The 11,408-nt window shown below is 40.3% G+C and overlaps 1 protein-coding gene across 2 annotated transcripts; it reads left to right on the top strand.

The window, feature by feature from the left end:
- Positions 1 to 1,922: 1,922 nt before the first annotated feature.
- LOC103144507 (D(1) dopamine receptor) lies at positions 1,923 to 10,253 on the top strand. 2 transcript variants are annotated; one of them, XM_016676122.1, is made up of 3 exons: positions 1,923 to 2,625; positions 5,952 to 6,076; positions 6,168 to 10,253. In XM_016676122.1, the coding sequence occupies exons 1-3, from the start codon at positions 2,570 to 2,572 to the stop codon at positions 7,388 to 7,390; spliced, it is 1,404 nt and encodes a 467-aa protein (XP_016531608.1). In that variant the 5' UTR covers positions 1,923 to 2,569; the 3' UTR covers positions 7,391 to 10,253. The 2 variants fall into 2 exon arrangements, with proteins under 2 accessions (XP_016531608.1, XP_007561589.1); XM_007561527.2 differs by lacking the exon at positions 5,952 to 6,076 and having other exon boundaries at positions 1,925 to 2,625.
- The last annotated feature ends 1,155 nt before the right edge of the window (positions 10,254 to 11,408 follow it).

Here is an 11,408-nt window from a genome sequence, read left to right as displayed (position 1 = left end):
TTGAAGTAGGCCAGACAGTACAAACCAGAACAAAGTGGAAAGTAGTACTATACATATTTAACGAATACAAATCTATTTCTTCCTAGTCCCTCAGAGGCAATACTTTTGAGAACATGAACATGTTTCTGTAAATCTATTGCTCTCTTGTTGGAAGATGAACCTCTGCCTCAGTCTGAAATGTTTTGCAGTCTCTGTTGCTTTGTCAGGATTGATTTTCCTTTTAACTCTGTCCCTGTGGAAGAACACCATCTCCACACACACAACAATACTGCCACCACCATGTTTCAGACTGGAGATTGTTAAGCATTTTGACTGTAGACGAGAAAGTTCAGTTTCAGTCTCATCTGACTAGAGCACACTCTTATAAGTTGAAATGTTTTAACTGGGAATTATGACGGTGGTCTTTCTTCTTGCCACGTTCCCATAAAGCCCAGATTTGGGAGATGCATGAATAGTCAGCCTATCATTTTATTTCCATTCATCTGGACAGGCGGACAGCTGTGTGTCGGTAGGTTTTCAGCTTTACAATTATTCTTTTCTACCGCCCCTTCAGTCAGAATGTCCAATTGCTCGGAAATACTACACTATGTAAACATTTAACACCCTCAGTGAGAGAATCCTCGAGTTTGGTTGCTTTTAAACAGTATCTCACTCTGTGACTTTATAGAAAATACTTTCATTTGTAGCTACTTATATATGCAATATTGAAATGTAATGTATTTATTGGACTTACTTGTGTTCATGATTGTTTTATTACAAATGTTCTGGCATTCAAAAGCATGTGTTTATGTTTTTGAATGTTGAGATGAGAGATTGTAATATCCAAATGTTTTGGTTTGTTTTGATGTCAGTCTGCCAAGAAGCTGCAGAAGGAATTTAGCTTTTAGCTGGACACTGTTATATTTTCATGTGAACATCCATCAATATGCAGTGTCACAGCATACAAGGAAATATTTAGCAAGTTTAAATAATACATTTAAACCAAGCTGCTCTGGTGTTTAAGATGCTGTTTGTTCACTGATGTTATCTATTAAACTAATGAGGTGAACTGATATTTATATAGAGATTAACTTTCACACAGCTTCCTCCTACACAACTTGCAATAATTATGTAGTAATTAGCTGATCGCTGAAGGCAGTTTCACTAGCTACATACACTAAATACACTAAAGTTTCTGGTTGTCATTTGACAAATTGTGGGGAAGTTTAAAGCGTATACGAGTGATTTCTTGCAAGGCGTTCTGTATGAAAAGGAAAAAAAAAAAACACCAACTGTGGAGCATCTCTGTGCGGTGTGAAAGTTGGAATCAGTAACACAGAGGCAGCTGCACCTTTGAACACAGAAAAGCAGCAGCGCTCTAAAATATAGGGCGGCATTGCATTTCAACTCTGAGACCTTTCCACTCTCAGCCCCGCCCAGCCTGCTGTGTTTTTCATGTTCCTGCAGCCAGGCAGCACTCAGAGAACAGTCCCAGTGAATTACCGTGATGGACCAAAGGGACAAACTCCTGCAAAGAGATGCAGGAAGGAGTGGTTTTTTTTTTGTTTTTTTTAAACGACCGCACTACCCAAAACCACCAATACGCCTCGTTAAATATTCATGACTTGAAACAGTCATGAGTCATTTCAGTTTAAGATTATTAATGATTGGTAAAGAGGTTGGCTGCGTTGCACCAATCGGCGATGTGCCGTTGCCCATCTAGCAGAGGGCATATTTGTGGAGGAAATGGGTTAATGCTGTTCCACTTCCTTCTGTCAGAAATATTCACATCAGCGCAAGGTGACGGCTGACATGCCATGACATGGTTTTGCATCCCTCTGCATCTTTCATGCGGCACACTCAGGGACCACAGTGCAGAGTGAGAGAAACCAGGGCTGAGCATGATTACGTTTTACGGTTGGAGTGATACAGTCTAATTTTTTTTTCTCTCTACAAGCTCTACATGATTTATCACTCAGATGACCTCTGCACATGACAAGTCTGGCAGTAAACCTGTCTGACTTAAATTGTGACTGAAAGGCGCGCTGCTGTGTAATTGCCAGCTTCCTCCGTTAGGTGGAGTCATTGAGCCGATTTTGAACCTGAAGCTTGACCCTTGTCCTGGTTTTATCACCTGTCTTTGTTTCATTAAGCTCCTCCAAAGCGCAGCCCGAACCGGGTCAGTTGACAAGGAAAACACGGCTTAATTATGATGCCTTTAACAGCCGCTATTCACAGGTAGGACCCAAGAGGAGATTACCTGTCGCAGAGAGACTGCTCAGGGAAATGCCACAGTCATGTGCCTTTCCTTCCTACAGTGAGCAGGCAGCGCTTTTTACTGAATGGGAGCATCATGTGAAACTTGAGGCGTCTGGCGTAAGGATTTCTGCGTGGACGCCGCACGTACTCTGGCTGCAGCAGGACGCAGCGAGAGGGACATTTCATTCCTGTGGTGTCTGTCTTCAGTGTAGGGTTTTTTTTTGTGTGTGTGTGTGTGTGTGTGGTTGTGTTTTGCTTTGAATCAGCACATAGAGTAATGTAAACATGGAGGACATAATTCGGGACGTTGTTTGGTTTGTGTTGGTGAGATATGGAGACCGGACGCGCTCTGGATGGACCCTGCGCGGTGAAGTTTGCGTGGAAGCGGTGAGACATTTGTTTTTATGGGTCATGTCAAAAGACCCTAGCATCTGAGCGAAGAGAGCAGTCAGTGTATTAGGATGTAAAGCAGCGAGAGGATGATATATTACTCTGGCATGTTTGAAAAAAGCAGGAACGATCTGTTTTAAATCGGAAAGATAAGAAATAAAAAAATAAATAAATGCATAATTAAAAAAATATATACTTTTATTAAAAAATAATCCAACACTAATGCACATATTTTTGTTTTGTTTTTGTTGGTTCGTTCACTTAAATTGTTTATCTGCAAAGCGGTTTGTAAGTTCAGCTTGTAAAGTGAATTTCTGTTGACCAGATTAATTTCCATAAAGGGTCAGATAATCAACTATGACTGATGCTGAGGGTCAGGACCCCCAGCCAACATGTGTATTTGGGCCCCATAAGGATTTCTGCATGGGCTTGAATGGGTCATAAGACGGCCTTGACCCACAATGGGCTTCTTATATACAGTTAAGCCAAAAATTATTCATTCCCCTGGTAAATTTAGATTTTAAAATATTTTTAATTCAACCAAGAAAGTTGTTTCTGATAAGACGTGACACTGAAATCTTAAAAGAATAAAAGTGTTAGTTTACAACCTTGACTGTAATTTGGTGCATTTATCTTTACCTTCTCAGCAAGTAAAATAAAAATGAATAAATAAAGTGAAAAAGATGACCGGTTTTGTATCAAAGTATTTTCTGTTTTTATTGAGATTGTATTTTAAATATGGCATATTAAATATGATGCATACCCTTTTCTGTGGTTAGTTGGTAAATCTTTACTGGCATTAAACCTTTTTTTATAATTGTTGACCAACTTTCCTCAAAGCTTCAGTATGTAACTTTTATTAAAATATGTTTGTTTTTTTTATTTGCTTTTTAAAACTGCTACTATATCAAGAGTGGAAAAATAAAAATAAAAAATCAAGCTCCTCTGCCTCCTCTCTGTGTTCCTACTGCCATTTGCAGAAATATGCAACTCAGAAACAACCAATCAGAGCTAGGACGAGTGTCTTACCGCTGTCAGTCACCCTTGTGTACGCGTTGCTCAATGTGCCAATGGCGGAGAAACAACTTATCGTTCCAGGAAAACCGTTTATCCGCCATCATCGGTGACCATGCTAACAGTCAAGTGCATTCATGACAGACTTCCCTTTGGAGAAGGAGCCGGGGAGGGAGTGAGCAGCATGAACAGAAGGATGATTGACAACGCTAAGACCTTCTTTATGGGTCTCATTGTCATTTCTGACTGAGTGGTGTCTTTCTGCAGATGGCAGTAGGACTATAGGGAGACCTACATATTAACCTATCAAACCAGTTTAACAAATACATACACAATATATATATTTTTTAGAAAAAAGTTACTAACTGTAGCTTTAATTTTTAGAGGTGTGTTTGTGGAAATTCTGTACCATTCTTCCAGAAGCAGTTTTTTATTTTTATTTTGTTAGAATGCATTTTTATTTTTCAGGTCAGACATTGAATTTGGACAGGAGGACTGTCACTATTACACTCTCATAATGGTGTGAAATAGAGTGGAGGCCATGAGCCAGGAAAGCACTCTATTTCACACCAAACATATTTTATCTGGTTGAGGTCAGTGCTATGTGAAGGCCAGCCAGGTTCTTCCATGTCAAACTTGCTCATCCATGTCTTTATGGGCCTTTACCTAGCGCATTGGTGTGCAGTCATGTCGAAACAGATGGGGGCCATCCCCAAGCTGCTCCCACAAAGGTGGGCGCATGAAAAATGGCCAAAATGTCTTCCCTGAAGTTGCAGGAGTTACTGCTAGTGAAACATGTGTATCGAGGAGAGCTGCAGAATACATTGCAAATTCATGATTATCACAGTATCACGATCGCAAAAATTTGTTTGGACAGCAGTAAAGATCGGCTAAATCAACAACTACTATGCACTCAGACTACCCATGTCAACAATAAATTAGGTAATGCTTGTTTAACAAGAAATATGTCATAAGTGCACTCAGTTGTTTTAATTAAGTGATGGAAAACAGCAACAAAGTTGTTTCATGGACAAAACAGCAGATGTGGCCAGTTCCAACGTTTTAATAGAACGGTAGAGATGGAGATTAGGAATTTGTTTTGTTTTGGGATTTTTTGTTTTGTTTTTTGCTGTCTATTGAAGCTACAATTTTTTTCTTGAGCTAATCTGAACATCTCATGATATTTGAATACCAGTAGCTGTTAATTCAGCAGAAAGTCAATGAACTCTGCACACTACACACTGGAGCATCCCGTGAACTTACGTATACCGTTGAATTTTTACGGCGCCTACCAGTTTCTGGCTCAGTTGCTTTCATTTCCACCCATTTTCACTTTGTTAAAATTGCACAAGCATTAAAGGAAATTTCATAACTGGATTTATTGCACATGTCATGTTCTCAAGGTGTCGCACTGGATTTCACTGAGCTCCTGAGAGAGACGATTTATTTACAAATGTTTGCGGAAACAGTCTGCATGACATAGGTGCTTAATGTGACCGTGGAAGGGGCTGGGACACCGAAATCAGTGAATTGGAAGGATGACCCAATATTTTGGACAATAAAACATATATTTAGCATAAGGATAATCCTGAGTGAGCACTATTTTTTTTAAACCCACTTCCTACTTGCATGGGCCCAAACATTTACTGTGTGTGAATGTTGCCAAGATTATTGGTTCAAATGGATTCTAAAAATATGTATTCAAAATAAAGTGATAAAGATTTTGCAGGCTGCTGGTAGTCATTGTGAAATGTGATGTGCCAACTGGAACATAAAAGTAAAATATTTCTGTAGATATTTGTCTTTTAGACAACTATCAAATGGTTTTGTCTGCCACTGTATGTTCAGCCTGATTACTTTAATTGACTGTTCTCCACAAACAGAGCGACTTTACATCTGACTTCAGCAAATGAATGCAGAGTTGAGCTGCGTGATATTAGGAAATTGGATTAGGCTGTTATTGCTTCCATCACTCTGCAATTTGACCATCATTTGTTAGTTGTGACCATCTCTTGCAATGAGACGCCATCCAGCGCTCAGAACGTCTTATTCGTATGCAAAGCGAGTGCTAACAGGAAACAACAACAAACAAATATTGCATTCTGGACAGCTCTTTGTGATAATATTGATGCACCCACTGATATTGAGGTGATAATATCTAGAGGTCTGTGTATTATTAAAACACATTTATCAATTTCTTTTCATACCATGAATCTCTCATTGATGCACACAAGGTGCTAACTTACACATTCAGATGGCAGCAATTACCTTCAAAATAGGGTTTTCTTTTTTTTTTTTTTCTTTTACAGCAATTTCCTAGCAGCCACTGAATCCAGTCTGGGATATCTAAATGGAAGAATGTTGCCTGTGGGATATAAAATACCATCTGCAGTTCAAATGAAGTGTAGTCTAATTTACAGGATCAGGGGCAAAAGTCTGTTCCAGATCACATTTGCCTCAAACATCTCATCTTTCATATCGCGGCAATGACAATGATGGAGATTTGTTTTCCTTTTTGCTTGCAGGATCGACAACAGACATCTTGTGCTATTCATCCCAGAGGAGATGTAGCAAGACTCTTCAGTATGACATAGACCTCAGTCCCCCTCTCGCCTACTCATCTTCAGGGATGGATTTCGTGAACTTCACGACCGTCATCGACAATGGCTTCTTAGACGAGATGCCTTCGAGCCGCGTGCTGACCGGCTGCTTCCTCTCACTGCTCATCCTCACCACGCTGCTGGGGAACACGCTGGTCTGCGCTGCCGTCACCAAGTTTCGTCACCTGCGCTCCAAAGTCACCAACTTCTTCGTGATCTCGTTGGCCGTGAGCGACCTCTTGGTGGCCATCTTGGTGATGCCGTGGAAGGCGGTGACGGAGATCGCGGGCTTCTGGCCGTTCGGCTCCTTCTGCGACACCTGGGTGGCTTTTGACATTATGTGCTCGACCGCGTCCATTTTGAACCTCTGCGTGATAAGCCTGGACCGCTACTGGGCCATCTCCAGCCCCTTTCGCTATGAGAGGAAGATGACACCCAAAGTGGCCTATGTTATGATCAGCGTGGCCTGGACGTTATCTGTCCTCATTTCTTTTATCCCTGTGCAGCTGAACTGGCACAAAGCCCAGAGTAAACCTTACAAGCCGCTCACTGAGGCATTAGTGTCACTGGGATCAAACACTACATCTCTCCGCACTTCTGAAAATTGTGACTCCAGCCTGAACAGGACCTACGCCATCTCCACCTCACTCATAAGCTTCTACATCCCCGTTGCCATAATGGTCGCCACGTACACGCAGATTTACCGCATTGCTCACAGACAAATCAGGAGGATCTCTGCCCTCGAGCGTGCCGCAGAGAGTGCCAAGAACAGACACAACAGCGTGGGCCGAGGCTCCAGCATCGCAGAGTCCGAGAGCTCTTTCAAAATGACGTTCAAGAGGGAGACAAAAGTGCTGAAGACGCTGTCGGTGATAATGGGGGTGTTTGTGTGCTGCTGGCTGCCATTTTTCATCCTAAACTGCATGGTACCCTTCTGCGAGCAGTCAAGCGGAGGAGAGGCCTTCACTTGCATAAGTCCCACCACCTTTGACGTATTTGTGTGGTTCGGCTGGGCTAACTCCTCCCTCAACCCCATCATCTATGCCTTCAATGCCGATTTCCGCAAGGCCTTCTCCATCCTGCTGGGCTGCCACAGACTGTATCCAGGAGGCCACAACGTAGAGACGGCCAGTCTAAACAAGAAGTGACTCATGACTCTCCCGGCCCTGACTCATCCCTTTATTCTAGGAGTCCAGGAGCTTAATGTGCATCCGGACTGGCTGAGAAGAGGACGCTGCTGTCTGCGCTTCTGAGCTAACGCTTAGTGTGACTGAATGGTACTGTGACACTGTGTGCACATGTTTGCATCGGGTGAGTGTGACCCTGCTGTGTTTTCTGTGGCTGTTACACAACCTTCCGAAGTGAGAATCATGTCTGGGAGCAGAGTGGATTTGGGATTGAGATTAAGATGGTGCTGGTTGGGCCAGGGGTCTGAGCGTGTACCGGTCCTGACATGGCTCCAGGATGGATAATCCACAGGATCGGGCAGCATGCACTGTGTCAGACGCTGCTGTCCTCCTTGACATCACTCTCGACAGTAGTACACAGTGTCATGGCGACCTCCGCCAAATAAAGCGCAATCGCTGCACAACTCGTGCACTTTACCAAATCACATGACAGCTCACACATCTACTGGTGCGTGCGATTAAAATTGTCTGCAAAGAGTGAGGTCATGCATCTAACCAAATCACGTTTTGGTGTAGGTTGCAGGAACACAATACACCCAAAAGTGACTTAATATTACAGACAGAATGCAAAACAGAGTGGATGAGATGCATTTATGTTTTCTGTGACGGCTGTTTAAAGGGAAACTGTGCTCCTAATTTATTTTGAAAGTAACATTAAGCTGTGATGATGTACTGTAGCCTCGTAGGATCTTCCTTTACCTCTGCCAGCTGTTAGATTATTATAAATAGATATGATATTAATGCGTAACACGTTAAAACTTGATGTGAAAGTGCACCAAAAATTGCCTTGTGGCTGGACAATTTTCAACTTAATCAACCAGTCTTTTTCCAATCGGTGAAACTACATACCAGCAGGTCTCTGTACTGATAACACTCTTCAAAGTAGAAACTATTACCGCAGGAAATAGAGTCAAGACTAACTCAAATTTGTCTATTTTCTCTATTAGTAATATGTTTTAAACATCTACTGAAAATTTGAAAACATTTTCCCAAATTTGAGATTTCTCTCTGTTTTATGTGGGCCTTTTTTTTTTTTTCCATTATCAGAAAAGCTGAACAGTGTCCTACAAAATTGCTGTGTTTTACAATTTGGCTGTTTCTGCATCTGTCTTACATGCTGGAATTAGAAATGTTGGCCGGCTTGGACAAATCGCAGACGGGTCGCCTCTTCCCGTGAAAGTTGTTTTGCTGCTACTAGTGCTGATGATACACACATCGGTACTGGAATAATGGATTGAAACTTTTCAATATTACCTCAGATCATCTCTAAATGATTGAAGCTTTTGACAAAATTGGATGTTCCAACAGACCAGTAAGCCTAGGAACACATCCAAACTGGTTTTGGAGTGGATGGAACAGGTCTAACAATCTTCTGGTTTTCCAAAGGCCCAGAGCTAAGAGTAAGAGTATTCCTGCCAGAAAATCACCAAATTAAAATTAACTCTATCAAAAAGAGTGGACAATTTGCTGCTAAATCTACTACAGAAGCTTCTGCAATTTTGTGGATTAAAGAACATTTGGGCACCAAGTTGCTTAAACAGATTGTTGTCAACAGAAACTATCATGACATCCATGATATATGAGTGAATGTAATCTTGTGGTTGGAACTACATTATGTTGTGCATGATGTTGGGTTTTAGGCAAAGAAACCGAATAACTTTGTCTGCACAACAGGATATATACTGGATTAGTGCTCATTTAATGAATATCCACACTAATTTCCTGCTACGATTACACTTTGTGAACTTTTGTTTCACTGTGCAGGCAAGTCAGATTAGCTTTTTTTTTTTTTTTTAAGTTTGTCTTATGAGATGAAATGAAAAAGCTACAGATTACATCAATGAGCTGTTTGAAGCTGAGGAAAGTACAGAAGCAGCAGAAGTAAAGCCTTCAAAATTGTCTAAATCCTGTACCAGGGGAAAACTGCAATTTGTTGCTTTCCATTCTAAGAAAGAATATATACTTTTGTCTCACAATAAGTGCAGATAATAGGTCATTACTTCTTCTTGAGTAGCAGTGAACTTATTTTTTACAACAAACAATAACAAAAGATGACCAGTTTGAATAGATTAGAAAAATTAAAAAACTTTTTTTTATTTATCTATTTATCTTTTTTGGTTTAACTATTCCTCCCTCTTGGAGATTATACATTCACAAACTGTAAAAAATGAGCATGTTGCTATTTGTAAAAGGAAATAAAAAGCACGTAATTAGAAGAAGGATTTTTCGAGTGGATGAATTTTGTCGACAATCTGCAGTTTCTGTCTGACATCCACCCAAAATCATGACTTTTAGTTCAAAATGTGATTCTAACTTCAGCCCATTTTTAAACTGAGCGTTACCAAATGCATTCAGAGTTGCACACTGAAACCCCGTTTTAATGTATTATGCATTGTTGGTTGTTTTCTAGTTTTACTTCTCAGTTTAGACTTGGAAGGAGTTCATTCTAGTCCTGTAACAAAGATAGAGACGTTTCGCATTTCTCCCAAGTGTCTCTTTGCATTAGAGCCCAAGCAGATGTTTAGTGAACTTGTTGATGCGAAGGTTATTTTTCATCAGATCCACTGTGTTGTGTGTTTTTTGGCTTGTTCAGCTTTGAACCCTTTACATCAAAAGCCCTGGGGCTAACTTCACACCAGCGCGCGAGGAGTAAAACCTAATGGGAGCAGCTGTGTTTCATATCTACCATCTCATATAATTCTGGTGTTCTTGTGTCTGTCGAATCTGGCGATGTATCGCCATCATTAGCAAAGTGAAGTGTCCCACCTGGTCCTGTGAACAGCTGGCAATAATAAAGCGGTGCAACTACTGTGGCACCTCTGGATCTGTTGGCTGAGTGTGATTTTATTGTTCCACTAATACTTCGCTCTCACACTTAAAAAAATTAAAAAAATATGACGGATAAGCCTGGATTTTAGAGCGTGGACGCTCCCCTCTCCTTGTTTACCTACTGTGCTGAAAAAGGGAAGTCAAGGTGATAATAAAGCTGTGGGTAAAGACTGTGCTGTTATTTATTCACATCCTTAACAGAGGAAATTAAATGGTGTACCTGGAGTGTGACGGCAGAGTAGAGCAGTGGCATTTGGTTGTAAAGATTTTTTATTTGTTTTAGGAAGAATTATTGTAGTGCTCTCTTTTTGTCATGAGCTACACTAAATTACCTTAATAATCAATTTAAGGGGGTTACAGCGGCTTGCAAAGCATCTTAAACTTTTTCACATTTTTCTCACATTAAGACCACAAACTTTAATGGATTTTATTAGGAATTTCAAGATAGACAAGCAAAAAAAGTTGTGGATTTTGTGAAGCAGCAAAAAAAAAAAAAAGAAGCAATATTCATATTTTTCAAACGTCCTAAAAAGGACAAATCTTGAAAATGAGAGTTTCAACCATAATTTTACATACATCAAATGAAGAAAAAAAAACACATAGACCTTTTTTCTTACTGTCTGAAATTAAATTATATGTAGTTTAATGCTATGAAGCTGAAAACTACCAAATACCGAGCTGAATGAGAAAACTGTTGATGTTAATTCAATATTTGGAAGCGTGGTCGACCAATGTAGTTTGCCTGTAGCTAAAACTACAGGCAAAGTACATTATAACTACAACTTGAAAATTGACGTCATAACTTCTTCTGTCCGCTGATTGGCCCAGAGGCATCCGGGTTAATGGAGGAATTACGCAGAAGATTGTGGCCAGGCTAAATTAGACTAAACTTATCTTGTTCTATGATTGCAATGGTTCTTCCAAAGCCCTCTTTGTTGTTGTCGTTTTAATTTTTAATTTGTGCTACGCCCTTTGCAGTTTTAAATGGTGGATTCCTGCCTCACTTTGCATATTTTTTATTTGAAAAGACCTTTGAAAACAATGTATCACCTTCCTTTACAATTATACACCATTATATATTGGTTCATCACATCAAAAAAATACCAGAAAAATACATTGAAGTGTGTAGTTGAGATGTAATAAAAAAAAT

This window comes from Poecilia formosa, unplaced genomic scaffold (assembly GCF_000485575.1).
Source record: "Poecilia formosa unplaced genomic scaffold, Poecilia_formosa-5.1.2 Scaffold128, whole genome shotgun sequence".
Classification (NCBI taxonomy): domain Eukaryota; kingdom Metazoa; phylum Chordata; class Actinopteri; order Cyprinodontiformes; family Poeciliidae; genus Poecilia; species Poecilia formosa.
This window is presented reverse-complemented; position numbering and strand designations above follow the sequence as displayed.

Coding starts and splice junctions, on each gene's coding strand:
- LOC103144507 (XM_016676122.1), top strand. CDS start 2,570: ATGGAGACCGGACGCGCTCTGGATGGACCCTGCGCGGTGAAGTTTGCG. Junction 2,626..5,951: donor GTGAAGTTTGCGTGGAAGCG/GTGAGACATTTG, acceptor TTTCTTTTACAG/CAATTTCCTAGCAGCCACTG. Junction 6,077..6,167: donor TTACAGGATCAGGGGCAAAA/GTCTGTTCCAGA, acceptor TTTTGCTTGCAG/GATCGACAACAGACATCTTG.